Source organism: Drosophila biarmipes, chromosome 3R (assembly GCF_025231255.1).
Source record: "Drosophila biarmipes strain raj3 chromosome 3R, RU_DBia_V1.1, whole genome shotgun sequence".
Lineage (NCBI taxonomy): Eukaryota > Metazoa > Arthropoda > Insecta > Diptera > Drosophilidae > Drosophila > Drosophila biarmipes.
The window spans coordinates 3,647,310-3,671,975 of NC_066616.1; the positions used below are offsets into that span (position 1 = coordinate 3,647,310).

General features: G+C 43.0%; 1 protein-coding gene across 2 annotated transcripts; it reads right to left on the bottom strand.

Annotated features, from left to right (window-relative positions):
* Positions 1 to 1,191: 1,191 nt before the first annotated feature.
* Positions 1,192 to 18,793, bottom strand: LOC108032923 (solute carrier family 22 member 4). 2 transcript variants are annotated; one of them, XM_017106991.3, is made up of 5 exons: positions 18,355 to 18,793; positions 4,643 to 5,523; positions 4,408 to 4,562; positions 4,177 to 4,345; positions 1,192 to 3,361 (listed from the first exon to the last, which is right to left on the bottom strand). In XM_017106991.3, the coding sequence occupies exons 1-5, from the start codon at positions 18,499 to 18,501 to the stop codon at positions 2,374 to 2,376; spliced, it is 2,340 nt and encodes a 779-aa protein (XP_016962480.1). In that variant the 5' UTR covers positions 18,502 to 18,793; the 3' UTR covers positions 1,192 to 2,373. The 2 variants fall into 2 exon arrangements, with proteins under 2 accessions (XP_016962480.1, XP_016962479.1); XM_017106990.3 differs by lacking the exon at positions 18,355 to 18,793 and adding an exon at positions 15,658 to 16,439.
* Between the last annotated feature and the right edge of the window lie 5,873 nt (positions 18,794 to 24,666).

Consider the following 24,666-nt stretch of genomic DNA (forward strand, 5'->3'; position numbering starts at 1 on the left):
AAATTTATAGCTCTTTAAAAATAATCCAGGCAATTCTTATCAAGCAGCCTATTATTTGTAAGCCCCTGTTGTTCATTCAGAATTACTATTATGTAAATTCGATCAGCAATTAGTTGAAAGAAACAGGAGTGTGTTTGCGGAAAAGATGACCCATAAAAAGATTGTCATTCAAGAAAAACGGCTTCCGAAAAGAGGCTAGTGTGAACTCTCTAAAAAACATCGCTGTTGTTCGAACTTGCGCGGCTTGGTAATGGAAGTATCGATATTTGCCATAAGTCACTTATGTTAAGGTCGATGGTTTAATCGACTGTTGTTTATTTCAAATAAGAACAACAATTTTGTTGCATAAATAATTAGTAATTTTGCTTAGGTATTGACGAGACGAAGGCAATGCATAATATTGTATCCATTGCTATGACTTCAAAAAAGTTAAAATATAAATTCCTCTTTAGACCGCGGTTTCTTTAGACTCATATTGCAAAGATATACATACATATGAAGGTTGGGTATTCATGGTCACAAAATAACCGCGTATTGCCGCGTTTTTAAAGTACCCCAAGAAGATCCGTGGTAGTTCTCAGTAGAGTGTGAGCCCTAGTTTACAGAAAAGAAATCAAACAATTTGGTAGACATTTTTTTTCTCCAAGTAAGGCTTGTTTTGTTCGTTTGAATGGTAACTTTAAAGTACTGCACGTTTCGATTTGTGGTTAAATTTTGTTCCGATTTTTTACATTTCAACAAACGTTTTTCTGTCAAGTATTTGTTTAAAAATGTAATTTTTAATATTTTGTAATAACTTAAGTGATATTTTGTTTTAAATATCATAACCCATTTAAAATCCAAAAATTATTTAAAGCGGATTATTAATTAAAAAGGAATAACCTAATAATAATCAATATTTTGCAAATTCAACCGAGATTGCACACGACATGCAGCAACCAGCAGTTGTTGCTAGTAGGTAGGGGCTCTATGGACTAAAAACCATTTGCTGCAAGCTTATCTCCATCACTCTCGCACTCCCTTGGGTTACTCTAAAAAATTCGTTATTTCCCCAAGAACACAACAATAGCCTCTGGAAATGCCCAAGTGAGGCTACAAATTTTTCAAGTTCATAGTAAAATACTCCAACTGGCGTTTCCCAAAGTTTATAAAATACCCTGCCAATGTGAAACTTATTAATAAAAGAGTTAATTAATGGAGATGATTTATTAGAAAAATATTGCTCTTTTGCCATGTATAACATTTCTTTTCATATAGTAACCATTATCAGATAACATTCAACATGTTTCTAAGCGTACGCTAGTGATGCAACATTAAAAATAGTGTATATTCATATTGCACGAAGGACCTGAAAACTACTAATTGAATTATATTAAACTAGCTTTGTAATTGATAATCATAATACATAATGGTAATAAAGTAATAAGTGTTTTTTAAATTTGTTTCCATGTAAAGAATTAGTCGTATTATAAAGGTAATTAATTAAAATGTACCATAATATGTAATTATTGTGTAACTACTCGTATATGTCTTTTCATGTAATTCTCTCCAGGTGTTTGCAACACAATCACTTAAACGTGGAACCACAGACCTTTAGAAGGATCACCACTTAAAGTTGGTTTATCTGTGAAGTGGGTTCTACATGAGGTTCGAATCGGCACGGTTCTGTTTTGGTTCAACGGCGACTGCGTAATACTGGGCTTGTCCCAAGGCGAGTTCCACATTTGACTTAAATCCTATGAGACTACTTGTTATGGCTGCGCTGAAGCTAATCCCAGATTCAAGGGGTTGTATGGCCTTCCGGGTTTGTTAAATAAACTATTCCTTAAAAGTCAAGTTAATGAAAAATATATGTGTTTTTTCTTTTCTTGTCGCCTTGATTGCTGGGTTTGGTTGGCGAGCGTCCTTTTCCTTTTCAAATAATTTGGTTGAGGATTCTAATCCACAGCTTTAATCTTAGAGATTGCCTACTTAAAAATGTACTTTTGTCCTCAAGTGCCTAACATTCCGCACTTGAGCACTCTAAAATATGGTTAGGGGTATAGTTGAGCTTCTACTTAAGTGTGCGAAAAGATCTAGTACTTATCAAGACATTTCACCATAGGAAAAATGTAAGCCCTTAAGGCTATTAAGCGGGCTAAAAGTATATAGTTTCTATCAAATTTTGTAGACTGTAGTTTACAAATCACAGCACCACCAAAGTGAACCAAATCAAGGTGCTCGCTGTGAAATAAGCAACAGCTTACCTTTGAACGTCTGCTTCTACTCTTTAATCTTGCTCTTGAAAAGCCGATTTACAATCCTAAAGGCTCCGATTCCTTCGCTATTTCTCAAGCCTAAGTATTCAACCCAACATCACTTATGGAAAGCTGTTCACATTGGTGGGCCGTCCTCGTTTATCTTGGTCGTCCAAATGCCGGGCATCAGTTGAGGAGGTAGATTCGATTGCGGCGTGGTCAGTTTCCTAATGGTGCTGTTCGAGTGGATAGTCTTTGAGGTGGGTGTATAGCCCTTGTTGTCCATTCCGTCGATGATGGTAAACTGCGAGGCCATGTTTTGGGCCGCCTGTGCAGCCGCTGAAGGCGAAGCTGGTCCCGAGATAGGATGAGTCCTAGGACTTCTTATCAAGGAGGTGCAAAGGCCCCCTAAAATAGCCAGGGAGGCGAATGCCGTCTGGGGAATAAGCTGTCCGAAAACCACTGTAGACCCAATGAAGGGGGCTCCCAGCAGCCAAAAGCGAGCCCAGCAAATTGTGGAAAAGGAGGTGATTTTCTTTTTGTCGTCGGAAACCAGTTCCACAGTGCAGGTAGTTAGAATGCTAAGCGTAGTGGAAATGGCCATCTTGGAGACCATGGCCGAGCACATGAGCAGGGCCACATTCGGATCAAGCCCAATCACACTGGGCTTGGGGACCAACCAGCCGCAGTAGGCGATGCATCCCGCCACTATGTTGAAGAGTCCGGTCCACAGCCACTTGCGGGTGGTCTTCAGGATCAGGAAGAGGCCGATGAAGGTGCCCATCATCTCGCTGAAGCCCGCGAAGAAGGTGTTGATGTAGAGGTGGTCTCGACTGAAGGAGCGGATGTTGAGCAGCATGCCGTAGTAGACAACGATGTACAGCGACCAGGCCAGGTGCACGCACACCATGTGTCGCACCGCGCGCTCACCCTTCCAAATGGACCACCACCCACTCGGGGGAGGTGCGTCCATCGCCGTCTGCGCCTGCAGCTCCAGCTGCTTGTCGATGTCGTGGGGCAGGTTGTAGCGCGTTCCGTTCACCTCGGCGCACTCCAGCAGGATCTTCTTGGCGTCCTGGGTGCGTCCTCGTGCAATCAGCCAGCGCGGCGAATCAGGAATCCACCTGGAAAAGGAGGGTCCAAGAACGATTATATACGAGGTTCTGATTTCATTTTTTAGGATATTATTTTTGTATATATTATCTATACTCATCCAAACTTAACAAAGCGTTAGCTACATACGGAGGGATACGGAGGCATGCAAGACTAAAAGCGAATGGTTCCGAAATCGCATACGAGCTTCTAGCGGCGGTTACAACAATTAATCAAAAGTTAAATTTAAATATAGTATATTCTTGATCAGCGTCTGACCGTCCGTCTGTATGGCCGTCCGTACGTCCGTTCGATTCCACGCAAACTAGTCTCCCAGTTTTAAAGTTATTGGGCTGAAACTTTTCCAAAAGTATTCTTTCTTTTGCAGGTAGTATATACATACATACATACAGAAGTAGGAGCCAGCCGGATCGGACTATATCTTATAGCTCCCAAGACAATAATAGGAAAAAATTTAGCATTTAACCTCCTACGCTTGGAAATAACAGTTTTCAATTAGTTCTTAATTTCGAATTTCATTTAATCAAAATCGAACGACTATATCCTATAGCTGCCATACAAACAAAAATTGGTTGGAAAATATTATGGAAAAAGTATATCTTTGGTGTTTTCAACACATAATTCTTTAATTTTGTAAAAATCGGACGACTATATCATATCGCTTTCATGGGAACGATCGGAAAACTTCGGGATAAAGTCGGTAGTAAAAAAATTCTTTTAGAACATGGTTAGAGTAATGTTTGCACTATTTATAAACTTTTTTTTGTGCTACGCTATATCGCGCCATAGGTTAACTAATGCTAGTTTCCTTGCTTCTTTTACTTACTGCCACAGATAGATTAGTATCACAGTTGGCCAGGAGATGGCCATGTAGAGGTGAGACCAGCTGGACCAGAAGCTAGCCACCCCGGGCAGCATCATCACGCCGATGGACCAGAACTGCTCGAACAGCGTGGAGACGCAGGTGCGGTACTTGCCCCCCGTTATGTCGGCCACTGCGGAGAGATTGGGATCCGTTTATCACTACCGCGTGGGAAGACAAGGTGTCAGCACTTACTAATCTGGCCTCCGGCGGTGTACATCTGGGCACAGCAAACGGCAGAGAGGCAGCGGAAGAAGACGTGCAGTTCGTAGGAGGCCACGTGCCCCGTGAGGTTGCCGCAAAATATCTGTGTGATCATGCCGAAGAGCATCACGTTCCGGGGACTGAAACTGTAGAGAGGAAGCTTAGGACCAAACCGAATATTGTGTTGCCTAATATCAATGTACTTTAGTCTACTATTAGCACTTACTATTTGAGCAGCTGATTGGCCAGGATGCCGCCGGTGAGCACACCGAAAAGGTGGAAGAACTGCGTGACCGAGACGAGGATGTCCCGGGAGCAGACGAGGTCGTACTGGGTGACCACCGAGTGGTAGTCGGTCTCGTGCTGAAACTCCGTGCAGGGGATCACGTTGGAGTTGCGGTTCATGGGCTTCTCCCACACCCGCGGCTCCTGCTCGCTGTTCTCGTAGTTGTAGTAATGATGGGCGTGCTCCTGCGCGTCCTGATATACATTGCAGAAGTCTATGCTGAATTCCTGGTCGTCCCTCTCCTCCTTCTGCGGATGTGAAACCTTGATCCACTGCGTTTGGTTCTGCGCTCCAATTGTGTTTGGCGGCTTGCAGAAAAACTCGCCGTGTCGTGGTGCCGGGGCCGTGAAAATGATGCAGGCCATGAACCAGGACGATGGGATCTTGCACAGGAAGATCAGGAGCACCGTCCGCAGCTGCCACTTCCCCCAAGGCCCGGTGATCCGTCCCACTGCGTCCACTTTGGTCTGCATCCTGGTATTCGGCTTCGGAGCTTTGCCCTCCAACCGGGCGAAGGTGTCGTTGGGATAGAGCTGGTACTCGTGGTACCCAACGTCCCTGTCTGAAAGGTGCTTACAGAACGCACCCTCGTGGTTGTTGTTGTTGCTGGTGCTGTTGTTGTTAGCCTCTCCTTCCGGCTTTTCGCAGGTGGTCAGCTCGTCGGGCGCGGGCGTGCGGTGAGGTTGGAGGTGCTTCGGTTCGAGGACGCCGGCTAAGGGGCCGTACTGCTGGGGTGACCTGTTGGCTGATATGTGCTGGGAACTTTGGACTCGAGGGGGCGCTGGCTCGTCGTCCTTCAGGGGCAGTAGCGGGGACTCAGCCTGCGTGGGAAATAAATGACGATTAGAATTTGCGCTAAGGTAATCGAAATTTTAACTATGAGAAGGACACCCACCGAGAACCAATTTTGAAATTTAAGTAACCGGAAAATGTTCAGGGTCCTTACTGCTTTTATAGTCGACATACATTTTAATTATATAGTCTCATTTTGTTTAGGGCTAGGCAATTTAAGACCTCTAGATATGCCGAGCTTATTCTATAATCTCCATTTTACATTGCTTGCGGATCGAAAAGCTTCGAAGCCCGCTTGACTTCAATGTCCCTGGGACAGCTTTAACTCTTAGCCATTATATCTAGCCAAGGGCCAATAGTTCAATTTAGTGACGTTCCCTAATTATCCCGAGTGTCCTTGGGAACTCGCAGCGATGGGGCTGTAGTGCCTGGGAAGAACTGCATACGCACCCACTCGTTCACCCGAATGCAGCTCCAAATTGCAGTCCCATGTGGGTCTGCCTCACTTCGTTTTGTACCCTTGCGAAAGAGACGTTTCCGACCTCATATATATATATATATATATATTCTTGATCAGCGTCACTAGACGAGTCGATCTAGCCATGTCCGTCTGCCCGTCCGTCCTTCCGATTCTTTAACTTTTTCAAAAGTCTTCTTTTTATTGCATGTTTTATAAGTCGGAACCAGCCGGATCGGAAAACTATATCTTATATCTCCCAAAGGAATTACGGGAAAAATAATTTTTTTATATAGCTTTGGTGTTTTCTAACACCTTCTAGCTTTGGTGTTTTCTAACCTTCTACGCTTGGAAATAACATTTTTTAACTAGTTCTAAATTTCAAATTTAATTTTATCAAAATCGGACGACTACATCTGTCATAGGAAAGATGGGTGGAAAAATAATATGAAATATTATATTATCCCATAATATTGGAAATAAAATTATTTTCTTTTCTTGTTTTCGTAACTTTAGGTCCCAACGAAAGCGCGTCATTTAAGTATGTATATAAAAAGGGATTATGTGCACTGCAAAATCTGTGAAAACGGAATCTGACACCGACAGGTTTTAGCCATTTTCCAAGATATTTACTCGTCACTCGTAGATAGCACTAGAATAATGGTATTCGTCAAAAGGTATAGGATTCTTATTAAGGTCGGCATAGGGAGAGTTGGGATTTTAGATTTTTTAGCTTTGTAGGCAGTGTTTTTTATGCAAAGTAGCCAAGTCCACGTTTTTGAAAAGTTTATAATAAAAAGTTTAAATAAAAATAAATCCTGTAAGTACAATTACGTACCTTTTTGAGGTATGCAAATTTTTTTCATTTGTAGAAGCTAAAATGTCACCCAGAAGACCCAGAAAAGCAATGGGCTCATATCACGAAATATGCCTACCAAACCTCCAAACATAAATAAACATTTTCACGCCACACATACACTTCATTAATATTAGAAACATTTTTTTGTAATTTATTTCTCTAATTAAGAATCTTTATAATTCCCATTTTTAAATAATAGTTTGCTGGGCAATATATAAACACATTATTTGCTTATAACTTTTAAGTAAATGGTCCGTTTTAATTCTGGCATGTAGATTGTGATTATCAACACAAATTCCGACTTACGTTATTTTAATTCGTCAAAAATGTAGCTGCAAGACAGGTTTTAGCGTTATGGGCGTTACAGTGGGAGGGGCGCCCTGTTTTACTAAACTTCGCTGCGTGAAAGGCTCAAGAATCTACATACCAAATCCCAACTTTCTAGCTTTCATACTTTCTATCTGTAACATACCATTCAACGTCTCTTATGTACGCTTTTACTATAGAAGCAACGAATATAAAAATTAAGCAGACCGAAGGAGACTGTCAACTCCTGCTTATGTCTCCATGTTTGAGCTGACAAATGTGCCTAGGTCCGCAGAAATTACGGCAACGGACACCCAAGTGAACTACCTTAAACATCTTCTTGCCCGCCCAAAAAATGTACGCTATGTACGGTGTCTCTCTCAACAATATCAAGCGATTTCGTTCTGTTTTTGCGCCGTGGTCATTTTCTTTAAAGTCTTCATTATGGTGATATTTTTTTGAGTTGTCGTGCATAAAAGGACCTTCTATATTCAAACATGGTGGTTATAAAAAGTCAAAAGAGAAAATCCGTTGACAACCATTATAGATTTTGACCTTCGAAGAAGAGTCGAGGCAAATGAGGAGGGAATCGGATTGGTAAGAGCTCGGTTTTGCTGATTATGCATAATTCATGTGTGTTTACAAAACAACAGACTTTGAAATTGGATATTCTGGTCGGGATAGGTCCAAGGGATCCGCAGAAGTCTACGTCCGCAAGTATGCAATCGTTTTATTAGTTTTTGGCTTCCGACCGCGTCTGTCTAGTTTTATGCGTCAATTAAATGAATTCGTTTCTGTAGCTTCATTTTCCCTTTCGAGTTTATTTTGGTTCTGCCGAGCGCCAGCACTTGTGCAAATATCGCCAAGGCTAACGCCGATTGCCTGCGTCTGTTATTTCACATCAGTTTTGGGGAGGAGTTCGACGGTAGCAACATTTTCTGCGTCACGTGACGAACGGTTCAATAGGTTGGCTCTCAAGGTGATTCACTTATGTAATTATGGAAATTGTCTATCTCCTCTGTGCGACAAGGGCTTGAAAGTTCGCTGACCTAACGCTTTTACCTTAATCTAAAAATGCGCCGGCAGCTTTTAAACGAAAAAACTCAATTATATTTAAAGTGTATGGGAAGGTCCAACACTCGATTTTTCAGCACGGCAAAAACCATGACAATAAATTATTCATAAGTCGCAGTCGCATGGCTCTGCACAGGAGCATTGGAGGCATGTCCTCTTTGTCCTTGCTCGATGATCGATGGACCACTCTAAGGCAGGCCAAATTGCCTACTCCCTCAGTCATAATTAAAGAAGTGTAACCAGTCTGCTCAAGATGCACAATCTGTTGCCCACAACATATTCCAATCAGCTTCTAATGAGAAGCACTTAGGTGTCCAACTAGTCGGCCAGTTGCTTTTATTTTAGACCAGAACAGCTACTTATAGCTACATATTCGCACTCCCGGAGGGAGTTCTCCCCCTTAATATTTCATTAACTTACTTATTGCTCCACCCAACTCAATTGTAAGCGTTCCCCGTGGAAAATTGTGGAATGTGTACGTTGTACGTATGTACATGAAATAGGAAAACGTTGGGGCACGTCGAAGTCTATTGTTTGCAAGAAGGGAAATTGTAATTGAATCCGATGCGAGTGAGCTCGTTTGGCTTCGATTCTGGAAACACGAGCTCGCTTCTGGCGCTGAATAATGGGCGAAATATTATAAAAATATTGTCTTGGGTTGCTTGGGTATAAGTATAAAACCCTTCACTTCGATACCTTAGAAAGTGTTTGACTAAAGCAAGGTGGCAGAGGAAAATAAATGAATAATTTTTCTATTACAATCTTACATCTAAATAAAATAAATAAAGTACACCAGCCTGGGATAGGAAAGATCGTTCTAAACTTTTGTAAAACCCTGACTTCGTCGAAATTTGATTTTTTTGCTGAAATTCAAGTAAAGCCCTTGCGTTTTGTCGGTGTATCGTTACCCATTAGCCTGGCCAAACGACTAATTAATTGTTGGCCTAACACCCAACAGGTAACGACAGCAACGCCCTGACTGCCAGGACCTTTCCTCGACAACAATGGGCACTCATATAAGGTCACAAAGTTGCCACCAAATCTTCTTTTTGTGTGAGGCGCTGGGAGGATTATGAAGAGTTGGCAACAATGGACGCCAAAGTTAATTGGAGCAGTGCCAGGGAGAAAGTATTTCATGCTGGGACTTCTGTTTTGCTCTCTGGCAAACAGGTAGCGAGTAGCCTATAGGGGTGAAAGGGGGTTATAGGTTGAAGGACGGGGCCTGATGTATTATTCTGGGCTGTTGCTGTGAGGTGAAAAGCCTGGCAAAATCTGTTGACATCCAGCTGCTGAGGCGGCGTAATTCGCTGGTGTTTCTGCCACTTCTTGTTTTCGCAATATTGCTTATGCATCAATAACATTCCCGCAGTCCTAGCACACCGGGAAGATCCCCTTTTTCATAAAATAAATGTGTTTCTTCCGCTTAAATCAGTAAGCAACATTTTAACTATACAGTCGATAAGACAGATAAGTTGTATATTTTTTAGTTTATAATTCCATTTAAATTTAACATTTTTTGTTTTATTTAAAATGCCCACAAGAATCCTGTGGCTCGATATATTCTATACAAGCTACGACAGGCAGTAAGTTCTTGATGATAAATATTAAAAAAACTGAAAAAATCAGGAATATCTTTACCTTCTCGTAAAAGGTTTTCTGCGAAAACTTGTGACCAATACAATAATACCCCCGCAAGGGTATAGAAGGGGCATTAAATTGCTGTTAAGAAATCTTTGGGCCTGCCTAAGTGCTGTCATTCAATCCCCGCTATGCGTTACATAATTACCGTGTTCGCAAAGCAAAGTTTCCCAAAGCAGATGACAAAATACCGTGTAATTAAATTGCCCGAAAATAGAAGCTCGCTCACTTGAAGCGGCTAGTCCAATTATTTTCTGGCTGGGGACATGCGATGGGGTCTCCCAGCCCATAACTTGTTGCTGCCATTAAAGCCAATATGAGCTGTTCGAGCTGTTTGAGTTAGCGTCGTCACGATATCGTGCCCAGACGTTGAGCCAGACGAAAGCCAGCATAAATATTTGATTAGTTTCGCTGGCCCCGGCCCGCAGTATGCGCCCAGCTCTTGACCCCCGAGAGGCCGAAATGTGTGGGCCATAATTCACAAAAGCCTGGCCGACTACCGAGAGGTTCGTCCGCGCCGTTTATATTGATGGGTTATGCATCCCCTTCTGGCGCAGGCTCGGCACGTGTATGCAAATGCCTTCCAAGGCGCAGATCGTAAACATTCGCTCGCTCCGAACTGTCGAAACAATTTGGCACAGCGTGGCGTATGCGTAATGTATTGCAGATTGTTTTCATGCCCACATACGCCTGTGTGCCAGGCTCACAAGGAGTGCTTCCAAAGGGTGGGGTGGGTGCTTGGTTATGGCATATTGCGGATTTGAAGGGTTCCCAGGGGCATTCGCCAAGGAGGCTGGGAAAGAGTGGGCACAACCACTTTTATCAGGGTCATAAAGGCGACTTTGTATTCCTATATATACGAAAACCTCCCTTTAGTTATCTTCTTAATTGCATCGTTTATTGTCTAGTCCATAAACTGTTATAATGTTGTGAAAGTCGGCACCGCCCTCTGTTTAGTCAAGTGTTCTCTGCCAACTCCACCCACTGCCTAAGAATAGTGAGTCCAAATGCTAAATAAATAAGTAATAGGTGCCAACGTCAAGGCGACGAACGGAATTTGCGTTAAGCACATGGATGTTCAACGCTTATTGTCACAAAGACTGATTTCTGCTTGTTGGGACCTAGAACTTTCAAGCACGAGGGGGAAAATAAAATGAGACTTGTGAATGCTAAACAACTTTAATTTGAAGGACACTCCGCTTTTTCGTTTAAGCGATTGCCTTGCAAAGCACATGGATTGTACTCTTTCTTACAACCCAGCCAACTTTCGAGTCACGATTTATGACTCGCTTCCCTGCCACTTCTGTCTCTGATTTATGTGTCCCAGCAATTGAATCTGACATCCCACGGCAAACCCATGTGGGGCAGGTCGTCCTCCCTGGGTAGCTGGCTTCCTTGGCCCCCGATGAAGCCGAGTAGGCCTATACACGAGCACCCGGATAATACGGACTCGCCTTGGCTCGCTCGAATTGCTCACATTCTTGGGCTGCTTAGATGAAGGATGCGCACACATTTTTAGGGAGGTGAATTCCCGCTCCTGCGTCTCCATTTCAGCAACGTTTCAATTGCTTTGAAAGCTTTCCGCTGCTTGTCTCCGTATTTCTGTCTGCACTTGTTTTCCCCTAGTTTGAGCGACTTGGTAGCGGAGATTTGGTGACAGGGAAAATCAGATCTTACTGGTCTGCCGTGCACAAATGTTCCCGTGCTCAAGTATGTCTTGGAAAAGTAATACTTCTTTGGAAACCCTCAAAGGCAAATTTAAGATACGGAAATTGACTAACGAATGGTGGTATATTTGTTTGATTGTGCCTTTTCGGCCGGAAGATTCCGTTTCCCCTTCTGGCCTGCAACTAAGAGGCTAGCGAAAGCAATCGGCGAGTACTCATGTAAAGTGCCATATGTATGCCTAGTGAGGGATGCTGTAATATGTTGGGAGCATAAACCGTCATAAGCATAAAGGGCCTGGACCACTGAATTTAGTTGGCCTTGGCCAATGACTTGGCTGGGAGCCCCCCAGGGCGCAATTGTCCTGCGCCCAGCATCCCGAAAATCGAAATCGGAAACGGAATCCGGCTTGGGAGGCCAAACAAGAGATAAACCCCGAATTACGAGAGGGAGATGCGTGCAGGTCCTGCAAATGAGGTGGTGGTTGTTAGAATTCAATTTCCACCTGCCGGCTGAAAGGTTCTGACAAACGAACGCGACACGCTTAAGTGCTCTGCATTATAAATTTAAGAGAGAAAAACGACACTTTAAAAAGTGAGACTAAACCTGTTTACAGTAGCCTGGTGTTGAGGCCAACATGCATGTTTGAAGCCCAATGTTATCAGCTCTTGATGGATTTAATTATGGGTATCCAGAAAGCGCAGCCGAAATGTATGCTACATAAAATGTTTACGCCATGTCATTTCCCCTAATGGGATGCACAACAAGCGTGTTTGCACACACGGAGCTGATAATATGAGCACTTCCGGCCAATTGAATCTAGAGCGCCTCCACTCTGGTTTCCGTTTCGGACCTTGGCGGGCTAATTGCCCTGGGAGCCACCGCCCCGCTCGTCAAGGCAGTGCTCCCAATCAAACCCACTCAGTTGTTTCCCGCTTTTGTTTGCACAACTGAATTGTCATCTGTGTAGTGCTCATCTGGTTTGCGGCGCTTTGTTCTTCCCGTTTCGGGTGTAATTGCTCTGAGTTCCGCCCATTGTTGTTTGTTCCGTTCCCTCGCCGAAAGTAAAAACAAATCCTCCGCAAAAGAAAGGGCTGCTGAACCTTAAGAGGTCTTTAAACCGGCTGCACAGTTGGGCAAGGGTCAGGCGTCGAACTCCTTAAAGGCCAATCCTTTGCTTGTAATTTATCTTTAAAGGGTGAGGGGCCGTCAACCGTCGTAATTAATTTCTGGCTAATACTACTGGCTGGGCGAAAAAAATGTTGCTGAACGAAGGCGAACTTCCGCAAATCAGCAAGGGGTCTGAGGAAGAAATTATAAAGGGATTATCGCATCCTAGGCACTCGGAAAGTTTATGAGCAGCGATGTTTACCGTGCCGGGTCGTTTTATGACTCTTTTCAGCCAAGTGTCTCTGGCCCCAAGTCGTCCCCTGCCTTGTCCCAGAAACTTACCTTCCCCAACTCGCCCTTGCTCCATTTACTGGGTCTTGAGTTCGCCGCACTTGGACACGAGTTCGAGGCACTTTGCCAAGGAAATGAGGCGGACTTTCGCCTCGGGCTCAACCAGAAGCCCAATTAAAATCAGCTGAGAGTCGAACGGGGCTAATACTGCCTCCTCTGCTTGCATTTAATAAGTAATAAACTACTTTATGGAATGAAAAAGGGCCGCCAGAAACCTTTTTCCGCAACTTTTAGGGGTGCAATTTGACCTTGGCGTTGGAAAAACAGAGTCCTTAAAGTGGACAATGCTCGACCGGACCCGAAAATGATTACCCAAACAGGAAAAGAGATACCGTCGTGAAACAAAATCCCCTCGAAGGTTTGGCGAGTTAAACTTTATTTTTTTCAGTTGTTAAAAAGTGGCCGGCTAGGCGGCGGTCGACAACGATTGTGGCAGAAGGTAAAGCTTTGAAGTTCAGGTTATGGAAACAAAAATCGTAGTTCCACTTGCTTTTATGCTCCGCGATGCTTTACGGCATGTGTTTATTAACCCAGAATCTTCTCTCAACTCCCAACAATTGGCTTTGCCTGTCCGCCGTAGCTTGTTAGCGCAGATTTGTGGGCCGCAACTTTACGACCATGCTGGCATACTGATTGTCCTTTCCAACATACTTGTCTGTTCGTTCCTGTGGGCAACGCTTGCCAGGCGTCTGCCAAAAACAATTCTTTTGGGTGACATGACAAGCCCAGACAACAAAATAGTGCTAATTGATATATGGAGGTATAACAGGCAGGCCTTGCATGGGAGATGCGATTCAGTTGGGAGCCCCTTGGGTCTCTCAAATGCAAATTCAGTCCCGTCGTTGAGACTCCATGCAAATTGCCTTGTTTACAAGCGGGCCTGTTGCTTGGTTAAACGATTGGGGCTAGTTGAATCAGACTTCAGTCGGGTCTGCGACGATTGAGACATGCGCCTTAATATTCGGGCTCTACAAATGAATTGAAATTATTCGCTGACTGCTCAGCTCAGCGGAGGGGGTAATTCGCTTGACTGTCTGGTGGAAACCACCTGGGGCGAACTGAAGTCGGGTTAAAAGGTTCTAACCGATTGGCGTTTTCTTTTTGACCGATTGCAGTACCCAAGCAGTCTCACAGTATCTTAGTAGTCAGGCCCAGGCTTCCCCACCCATTCATCCCGTTGGTCCAGGATGGGGGATACAGTTTAGATACTCCGAGTTTCGAAGTGAAAATGAATACCAATCACCGCTTTATCTCAAATGTTTGTTTCTGCCTTAAGGAAAATAGCCCCTCCCTGGGTGTATTTCTTATTATTTATTACAATTTACAATTTTATAATGCCATCTTTCGGGAGCATTTTGTGAGTATTCGCTGTTTTCACACGAGCCAGGTCCTGTATTGACTAATTTGCATAAGGCTCTGGGAAATAATATAAAGATACAAAATTTGCATAATCTGGGGGAACATGGCCCACATGGCTCTGACTCTGACGTTTATCGCATTCGCATGCTAAACAGCGCCGATTCCACCTTCTTATTTTCCCAAGTCCATACGCACGACTTCCCAGGCACGTGTGGCAGACTGACTAATGAGAGGAGTAACCTGGCAAAGCCTCCGAGGCCCACATTCAACCCAAGCGCAGGGGAAGGAACCGAACTGAACGGAAACGTGTTTAGTTTCAAAACTCGACTTAATTAAAACAGCCTTCTGACGTCACCGATTGCTGATTTTAATTAAAGCGCTGCCCCAAAATGGCCAGCGGAGGGAGCCCTCAAATGTGAAATATCTGTGGATGGCAGCCCCACGATATCTTTCGCCGGCAAAGGAAATCTAGAATGGTGCGTTCGCAGGACTTGTCCTTTGTTTGTATCCCGTGTCCTGGATTACTTATTCACACCCAAAGGAATGCGCATCCGAAAGCTTCCTCGGGGTGCTTAGTCGCATCTGTGAATGATTGTTTAAATAATTGAACGGACTTGGGAAGTTGTTTGAGGCAAGCACTGAGGCGGGGAGTCAGAGATCAGACGGATTGTGCGGGGCCTAGGGCCCATTCAAAACTTCGTGGCTCAAACTTCCGACCGGGCAGTCAGCATACAGTCGTATATTATTTAACACACCGGCTAGGGTGTGTCATCCACTTCGATGAAACAGTTTATGGGCAGAGTGTGACCTCAGCGCTATTAGATGTGGAAATTATGGTCCTCCAGCCACGATTGATCTTTGCCAAATTGGATTTTAGAATGGAAAATGTAAGTAATATGCTTTTTAATACACCTAGAGATTTATTTGCGAATGAACTGGTAGAACACCCTCCTTCCCCTGTTTCAAGCTTATCATCGAACTATTGAAAACCCGTCGAATACGATCACTTTGTAGCACCCATGGTTGCTTGAAACGTTCTCTTGCTTGATTAAACTGTTTTGGAATGTCAGAGGTAAAAGTAGTGGCTTGAAATCCATGAACTACCCCTGTAGCTTATGTAGCACTTTTTGGGGTCCGCCATCCAATCTTAAATAAGTGTGTCCTCCTCGGAGTCCCCCAGCTTAGGCCCCTTCAAATTATGCCCAGCTTATCGCTGTCACACGCATAATTTGCTCTTGGCGTTCTGATTGCGGCTGGGGGTTAATAATTATCTCGGAGCACAGAATTACGCATGCATATGCTGCTAATTCGCCCGGCGCAATCCCCTCCACCAAGGGTTTATACCGTAGTTTGGTCCTCGTCGTCGTCCTCGTCGCCTTCGCCTTCGTCCTCGTCCTCGTCGGCATCGCCTTCACCACGGCTGCCCTTTCTGGCTTTGGCCTCACCGCCGCGCGTGTCCAACTTTTCACTGCTCGCACTGCCGATGCCGCTGGAGGAGTCGCTCGAGTGGAGTCCGCCGACTAGGCCATGCCCTCCGCTGTTGCCGCTGCCGATGCCTTTTCCGCTTGCACTGCCTCCAATGTCCGCGAGCATAGTGCGGATGAATCCGCAGGAAGTGCGAGGAGTCGCTCGCCAAACTCGCTTCCGACTGTCAGATCATTTAACCAGAACCGTGTATCACGCACTACACTCGTGTATGCTCCCGGGCAATCACTTAGACTCGCACTCTTTTACATGGCCAAGAAGTTTGTTAAGCGGACGATAGTCTGGGGTGTGGTAATACAATTTAAAGCCAAGGCAAGGAATATGTAAATCAGTATAGTTGGAAACCAGTTTACTCCAAAATTGACACTTGATTTAGAACATTAGGCAAAGGTCTCCAAGTTTTTTTTACGCTGTTTAAAGGTTTTTCACAGTGAAGCTATTCTGAGACATGGACATTGTTCTCTCCAAGACAATCGCAGATTGCTTGGAAGGTGAAATTCAACATTTTAGCCGCTCGGGAAACTGAAACTGAAAGGCGAATAATGTCTGTTCAAACACTGAAAACACGGCTACGTCCGCGCTGTGAAGTGACTCGATTGGTGCTGGCGTGCGCCCAACCCGCAACTGATTTGGCGAAAAGCGACGGAAAGCAGGGAAAAGCGATGAGAGCCATGAAAGCTCCGCCAACCGAACTTCGCTTTTCCTTGCCCCGAAGTGAAAGTGAAACGAAAGCCGGAGCTTTCTCCTTCGGAAGGAACTTTAGGCAGCGCTCATTCCCGAGCGGGACTTCAATGGGGCCGGTCACGTGCTCGAAAATCTCACTTTCTCCGTCCCCCAACCAAGCGACCAACCAAATCCGGGCTAAACTAGAGGCAAAGCTCTGGCACTGGGAGCCAAACACGTAAGGCCGAGCAGCTGTTGCTGGACTCCGGCTGCGGCGCACTCCCATCTCAAGGCCGAAAGTATCGCCGGAGGAGTCTTGGCCAGCACCTTCCTCCAGGCGGTGCGTAATGCGCTTATTGTATTATCACATACTTCGGTCGGCCACAATTGGGGGCAATAAAGCCCGACAAATTAATATAAATATTCCCCAATTGACTCGATTAATTGGTAGTTTTGTGGCTCTGTCAATAGGGTATCAGGCCCAGCTGGAGCCACACCGCTGACGCACGTGTGGATGCGTGCCTGTCACTGTCTTCCCGGCTCCTCCATTGAGCCGGTGGGCAAGGCATAAGCTTGTTAAGTGGGGAGAACACGGTAGGCCCAGCCTGGTTCCTGATCGGATCCCCACTCGTCATTAAAAGCTGTTTGAAAACCGTAAATATGTGCAATAAAAGTCAAATTGAAGCACATTTGCTTGGGGGAATCAATATAAACTGTGTAGAAATCAAATGTGTGGCATTGATCAGGTTTTTAAGTAGTAGTGCCCTGCGCATATTTCCTTGCTTTTACTTTTCAAGTCCGAGAGGGGGATCTCTCGCCCATATAAATGGCATATTATGATGCGAGGCCTACAACTTAGTACAGAGAAAGCGCATTCTCAAGATAGGAGTTTGAGCAAGAAGTTTTCCTCAACACACCCCACGATATTAAAAGTTTAACTATTCATTGAATATCATTCAGTTTTCCCAATTCTGTGGACGTTTTGCATTAGTTTCCTTTTGTTACCCCAAGCCCCAGCCGTCAAATGGCTTACAGCTCGAACAACAAAGCGTGAAATACGGCTTGTAGCTCTATTGTACCGCTTCTGTTCTAATTATGGCCGAGAGCAACGACGGCAGTAGGTAGTGTGATGCACTTGTGCGCTTTCGAGTCGTTGTTTGTTTGCAAATCCAATTCGACAGCCCCCTCGGCACCGTCCCTCGACCTCCACCGATTGTCATTGCTCGAGGGAGTGCGCCAATAAATTTTGGATAAACAACGGGGAGCTGGGAGGGGGAACTTTTCAGGGGAGGCGCGGGCCGCACGCGTGTATCTTCATTTTAACGGAGGCCTGCGATTGGCACGCGCAACAAACAAATTAGCCAGAAAGTTGCTGCTGCTGCGTTTATTTCGTATACGCCGTGTGGCACGGCAAGCAAAGGCAATACGAAAAGTTTTTGTGTTGCCCATGTAAACATTTTATGATAGACGTACGAACAAATTAAATGAGTTGGAAGTTCGGGCAGACAGAAGGTCGAGCACAACTTGAGATCTCGAGTGTTTCAGATATAAAATGTGAAGCATTCAATATCTATTAGATTGTCAGGCCAGGAAGAGTTTTTGCTTTAGTGTTTGGTGCTTCTGATTCGCGTATTCTCTGGTTTGCCACAGAAATCGCCTATCGCTGAATTGGGTTGTATTTTTCAAAATCTATTAATATAAGTACTTTAGTACATTAAACTTCCAATGTAGATGAAAAAACCATGAAAGAGATTGGCTTTTCCAAAAATCTTATGTAACTCTTGGGTTTGAAGTTATTCGGTTTTTTATCTAGGCATAATTCTAACAGGTTTTAATAGTGTACGGTTTCAAATTGCTTAACGAACTTAGGAAAACACCACATGCATAAGTCACCTGATATTTGACCATCACGATTTTTATCTCCACTCGATCGTTTGGGGCAGTCTTGCCCTCCTCCGCTTTCGATCCCGATTCCCCCATGGAACCCGGGCCATTTCCATTGGGGGCCATTAAACTAGCATCGGGATGGATGAAGCTCATCCTGACATTTCGCTCGCAGCAGTTGACTACAAGGAACTAGTCCACCTGCGATCCCCTGCTGCCTTGCTTCACCGATTCAGTTGTGCAATTTCATTTTATATAATCACGACACCCGCGAACACAGTCGGTCGATAATTCGAGTCGGAAGGTGCTCGATTTGTTTGGCGGCCAAACAAGTGAGTTGCAATTATTCCGGTGCGGATTAATAATGAATTTTGGATACTCGAGCGGGTGGCAACCGATCCGATCCAACCAGCTTGGGGGAGCACTCGCTGTTCGCAGATTGTGTAGGTGGCAAGGGCCGAGATGGAACTACAAAAGAATGCGCAGCGAAGAATCTGGTGGGTTGACTCGATTTCCGCTCAAACAGGAAGAAGAGGAGCGCCGCGAGGGTATCTATTAATAGTCGGTGTGGTGTCCAACTCGGGTATTCGCGCTCGGTTCTCTGGCGGTTGCACTTGTCCCCATCCGTGAGATACATTTCCTGGCTCTCAGCAAAGTCAAGTTCAAGTTTACGGGGCTCGGAGAGGAGGAACGAGAATGAGTTCACTACGCCCATTGATGTGATATATTCGCATAGCATCACTCTCGTGCTGCCAAGAAAGTTTATGTACAATTGTACACTTGCCAAAAAGCAAAGCATGGCAGCCAAGAAATACCCATTCTGCGCGTCACCCAGCAATTCATGTTGCTTTCGCGTTCGCCTTCTGGTCTATTTGCTTAAGTGTTCCTTTATTTTCTGTTTGGCTTGATCCCTTACCGCTGCTTTTATTTCATTTCAATTTATTTGACATACTATTTGCTTAATCGCCGCCTTATTTATTTTCGTTTTTAACGCGCGGTTTTCGACGCAGGTGGCCGAAAGAGAGTCGGAAAGGCCGGTGTTACCAGGATGTAAGCAGCTCTGGTATGGCTGCATATAGGAGTAATAATTACACAAGCAAAGGTAGCTTCACGTGATAATGTAAGCAAGCTGAATCCGATTTGTATCCCCCCATAAGGCAGACAAAGAAAAATCCCATGACAAGTACGGCAGTGCTCTTGAAGTCATGGTTAGTAGTTGCCTGATACCCACAAAGATTTCTCACAAAAGCCGTGCAACTATTAGAATTATGCTATTTGCACAGAAAGGAACCTTTATTAATGCCACATTTTCTCAATTTGCATCTCACATGGATGCTTCAATACGACATGATCATCTAAGCCCATAGTAAGTGATCTGAAATTTAATTTGCCTGGTAGAGAACAACTTGCCGTTAATTAAATTGGAATACATTTCACAGACAGCGCAAAATTGTTGGCAATTCAATGAATCTAGCTAACTCGAGGTCTGGAGAGGAAAATCATAATTCCACTGACGTAGTGGGTTATTGTTACTTATAAACATGACTAACTGACGTAGACGCAATTAAGATATGTCATTTACAATACTTTGCGAAAATTCCGTTAGTGCCAATAATATGGTTATTATTTTAAACTGCGCTGATCGTGAAATCTATAAATTGGTAATATTTAGCCGCGCGGTGAATTAGCTCTATAGAGCCAATACCGCTCAGCCTTCTGTATAGTTTCCTGGTAAAAGGTGGCCCATTGTTCTGACTAACTCATTACATTAAGTCGACTTTTCCCATCGGTAGTCCACTGACCCCATGAACTGAAACACGTTTTGTGTGGTCGGCCGCACTGAGCACTGAGCACTGATCAATAATTAATCAGGAGATTCTCACTTGAAGTTGCATTATGCATAATTTATAAAATTTCCAGGTCGGGCGACGTCGCCGATCATCGAATGCTGCATATGAGCTGTGTATTTTCCCACATCAATTTCAGAAATATAATTACATGTGCACCCTTATATTTAAACAGTGTTAAATCAAAAGTTTACGACGCCAGTAGCAAAAATAAAGTCAACTTTTGAGACGCCTACGCTTGGTTAACGCCACGATATTATCTCCTCTTAGCAGGACAATAAAATGGAAGATTGGATTTTGAACCTTCAAAAGCTTGTCACGATTAAGTTTATTTCATAATTTCAGCACACACCCGGCATTAATTATTTTATGTTCGTGCTAATTTTAATAAAAACTAATGGAAAATTTCCCCTTATCTTTACGGACTTACCTCTTTGAAATATTGGATGTTTGACCAGTTATAGAGTATTTGATATTCTGGTAATCATAATTCTTTCAGGATACCATCAGCGGATATTGAAATGCGGGGATCTCCTTTTCGGTTGGCTACTTCTCACAGTGAACATTAAACGGATACTGAACTCAAGGCGGACCCGACGCTCTCTTCACACTTCACTTAAAGTGCCAAAACTCTACTAGTTTCGACACACACCCATACTTGTCACCAACTGACAGCCAGATGTGGCGTGTATATTAAGCAAATACCGTGCTTATAAACAATGTATCAAAAGAACTGAGAGCCACTAGGAGCTGCGAACTGGGCGAACCTGCGAATAAGGCCCGTGCTGTTTGCCCAACCAATTTAGCGCTTGTTGCGAAATGTAAGCCGTTTTTTAAACTGAAGTCGCGCGCGCCACCTGATCCGGATTGAGATACCCGACTGCCGATTCGTAAATTCCGAGATCGTCATTTCACGGAGCTCGGACTCGCATGTCGTCGGCTTGCAGGGCGGTAACGAGCATGGAAATTTTCGTATCGGCACGCTGCGCATGGTCAATTGATTTGCAACTTTTTTGCTTAGTTTGGCGTTTTTGATCGGCTGTTATTTCCAGCTTAGCTCTCACCCGAACTTTTGGGTTAACTGATTCGGTTTTGACAGTTGGCTTTCCTCACCATCATGTGATGTATTCATTAAAGAATAATTACTAATTGACGGTAATTAATAATTGCGAACAAAATAACAGGCCGAAAACGTGACACGTTTGCTTTGGCCAAACGAAAGTAATCTTTGTCCTATGACGAAGGCATAAGTCGACAAGTTTTCCCCTTATTATATTATTACTTCAACGATCCCAATAGCTTACGGGGGCCATCTCTCTAGATATCATTTTTAAAGATTTGGTTTCAACTATTATAATTATTTACATATCTACACATCCACTTTCTGGTTAAACCGTTTGTTAGATGCTTATGGATAGATCAAGATTTTAAGGAAAGTCAACAACCAGTTGTTAAAGATAAGGGCCAGTGTTACTACTATTATTATGACCGCAGCTGTATGTATATGACTGTGCCTCCTTTCGTTTATAAAAACAAGAAAGAACGCTATAGTCGAGTGTTTGGACTATCAGAATCCCGTTACTCGGCATTAGAGTGGGCGTGGCACATTTTAGGTCAGTCGATCGGTATTGATGCGACAAATACATTTCTGTAAAAATGATTTTTCTATTATAAAAACTGCGTTAGAGTCGGCGTGGCACCCCGCTGAACCAAGGAAGCAGGAAGCCAGGAATCTGCATGCCAAGTCAGAATATTTTATTTCTTATAGTTTCCGAGATCTCAGCGTTCATACGGACAGACGGACGGACGGACGAACGAACAGAAAGACATGGCTTGATTGACTCGGCTTGTAATCCTGATGAAGAATATATACACATTATGTGGTCGAAAACACTTCCATCTACATTTTACATACTTTCCGACGAATCTAGTTTACCCTTTTACTCTATGAGTAACGGGAATAAATAGTCAAATAAAGCAAAAAGCTGTATTTTCACAATTTTAAGGTATATTTAGTCAGAATCCTTGCTTTGGAGAACTTTTTGGTGAACACAGTTTAAAATTGGGATTCAAAGCGATTAAGATTATCTACCACTCATCGAGGTGGATTTTTTTGTTACCTAGTGTTATCAATATTCATCTACATGTTTAAATATTTATAAGTCGACTATAGCGTTCTATATTGTTTTTACTTTCTTACATTCACCGCCCTTACATCCACACCATTTGATTATTGCAATATCGCCAACTTTTTGATTTCACGGCATACCTTAAATTTTTGGTTAGAATTTGTAATTAATTTTCATCGTCATCATCAGATATCCCTAAAGATACCGGTCCAATTCGCCTTATATTTTCTGTAAAACCTGGGACTAACATATGCTCAACGATGACACTCTCTAGAGCCATACCACTGATTTCTTAATTTATTTTCTTTCTATGCTATGCGGTCAATCAACAACCGGATGATAATTTCTTGTGACGATTATTTGGCTAAGTCGTCTTCACGTTAATGTCAAATGTAAATAAATTTACGAAAATCGCAAAGATTTTTCTCTTTGCCTTCTGTGTGGTGCTTTTAACCTTGTTATTGAACTCCCTGCTCGGATTCTCTCTAAGGGGGGTACTTCGCAGCTTCCAACTAAGTGATACTTATTAAACAAACGCCACAACAAAACAGGTGACAATCATATTTTTTTCCACAAAAAGAAATAATATTTGCCGCTAATTCAATTTATTGTGCTTTGTGTTTGTTTACATTGCGAATTTGTGGGGCTGGCGTTGTTTACACTGGTCATTTCACAGTAGTTATGGTACTTTACTTGGGCTATAATGTAAAATGCTAACAGGACAATTCCTCAGAATGTAGTGTCTTCCCCTCCAAATCCCGGATGTGGTAATACATGTTCCATATAGTGTTTTCTTACATGATCTTTTTTAAACATCTTCTTGAAGTATTCATTAGCTTTTAAATAGTTTGGATTCCGAATGAAGCTCCTCTGGCGTCCTCGTAATCTTTTCTTCTTGTGAGGTGTACTAGTGGATGTTTCACCTGAATCGTGCTTACTGTCATCAGAACTTGTTGAAATTTCTTCAGTGGTTTCCGAAGTTATTTCTGTTTCGGAACTACCGGCAGATACTAAGGCGCCAAGCGCCACCAAAATTAAAACTCTAAGAAAGAAACTAGACATGTTTCTTTAGGTATCAATAGGTTAGTAATACAGAACAAACGTAAATGGGCGTAATGTGCTGGTAGGAATCGCAAATGACACGGCTTATGTTTAATGGAGCGGTAAGTTTAAAGATACGCTGAGACAAATAAAGTCCTTAAATTCAGAAGGTGCTCTAAATGAGAAGTGGAGCAGGTCGTTTTGTCGTTTTTAAAGAACAAATTGTAAATTGTTCCAAACCCAGAAAGCAAGGTTATTTAGGAAAAGCGACAAAGCGGTTTGTTAGGGTCTGAGATGTGTGTCTTATTTCTATTGCAGGTAGTATATAAGTCGGAACCAGCCGGATCGGACAAATATATCTTATAGCTCATATAGGAACTATCGGGGAAAAAAAATTTTAAAAATTATATCTTTCGTATTTTTTAACATATACCTTTCTAAGCTTGTATATAACATTTTTAAATTAGTTATGAATTTCGAATTACATTTTATCAAAATCGGACGACTATATTATATATCTCCCATAGGAACAATCGGAAAATTAGTGGTAAAATAATATTGAAAAATTATATCTTCGGTGTTTTTTAACTTATAACCTCCTACGCTTGGAAATAACATTTTTTATTTGGTTTTCAATTTCGAATTAAATTTTATCAAAATCGGACGACTATATCATATAGCTGCCATAGGAACGATCGGATAATTGGTGGGAAATAATGTGTGTGTAATGTAATTGACATATTATCTTATAATATTGGGAATACAAATTTTTATATTTTTAAGAATTTCGAATTCAATTTAATAAAATTATTCATTATTTTTTATAACTGCGAGGGTATACAAACTTCGGCTTGCCGAAGCTAACTTCCCTTCTTGTTTGATATAAGCCTAAGTAGGCACATACTATTTAACACGCCTCTCAAGAATGTTTCTTGTTTTCAAGTTGTACGTCAGGGGTTCATCCCGTGTTAAAACTTCTTTTAAACTTTTTTTTAAATATTTTTCAAAGAGCGATTAAAACATACAACTTAAAATCGTTTCCATATATTTGAGGTATGTTTATGTATTCATTTTTTTGAGTAAAAATTATAAAAACTTTAGAAGTTAAAGCACGATGAAGTAGAGGATACTCAAAAAATTATTCTCTGGCTATTACCAAAAAAAGGAAGAACGCTAAGTCGAGTACCTCGACTGTGAGATACCTGTAACTCAGCTTAAAGAAGGCAAAGGGAAATGGAGATATAAAAGCAGCAAATCAATATTGTAAAGCGCCACCTAACGGTTATTTCTGAATGTGTGTTATG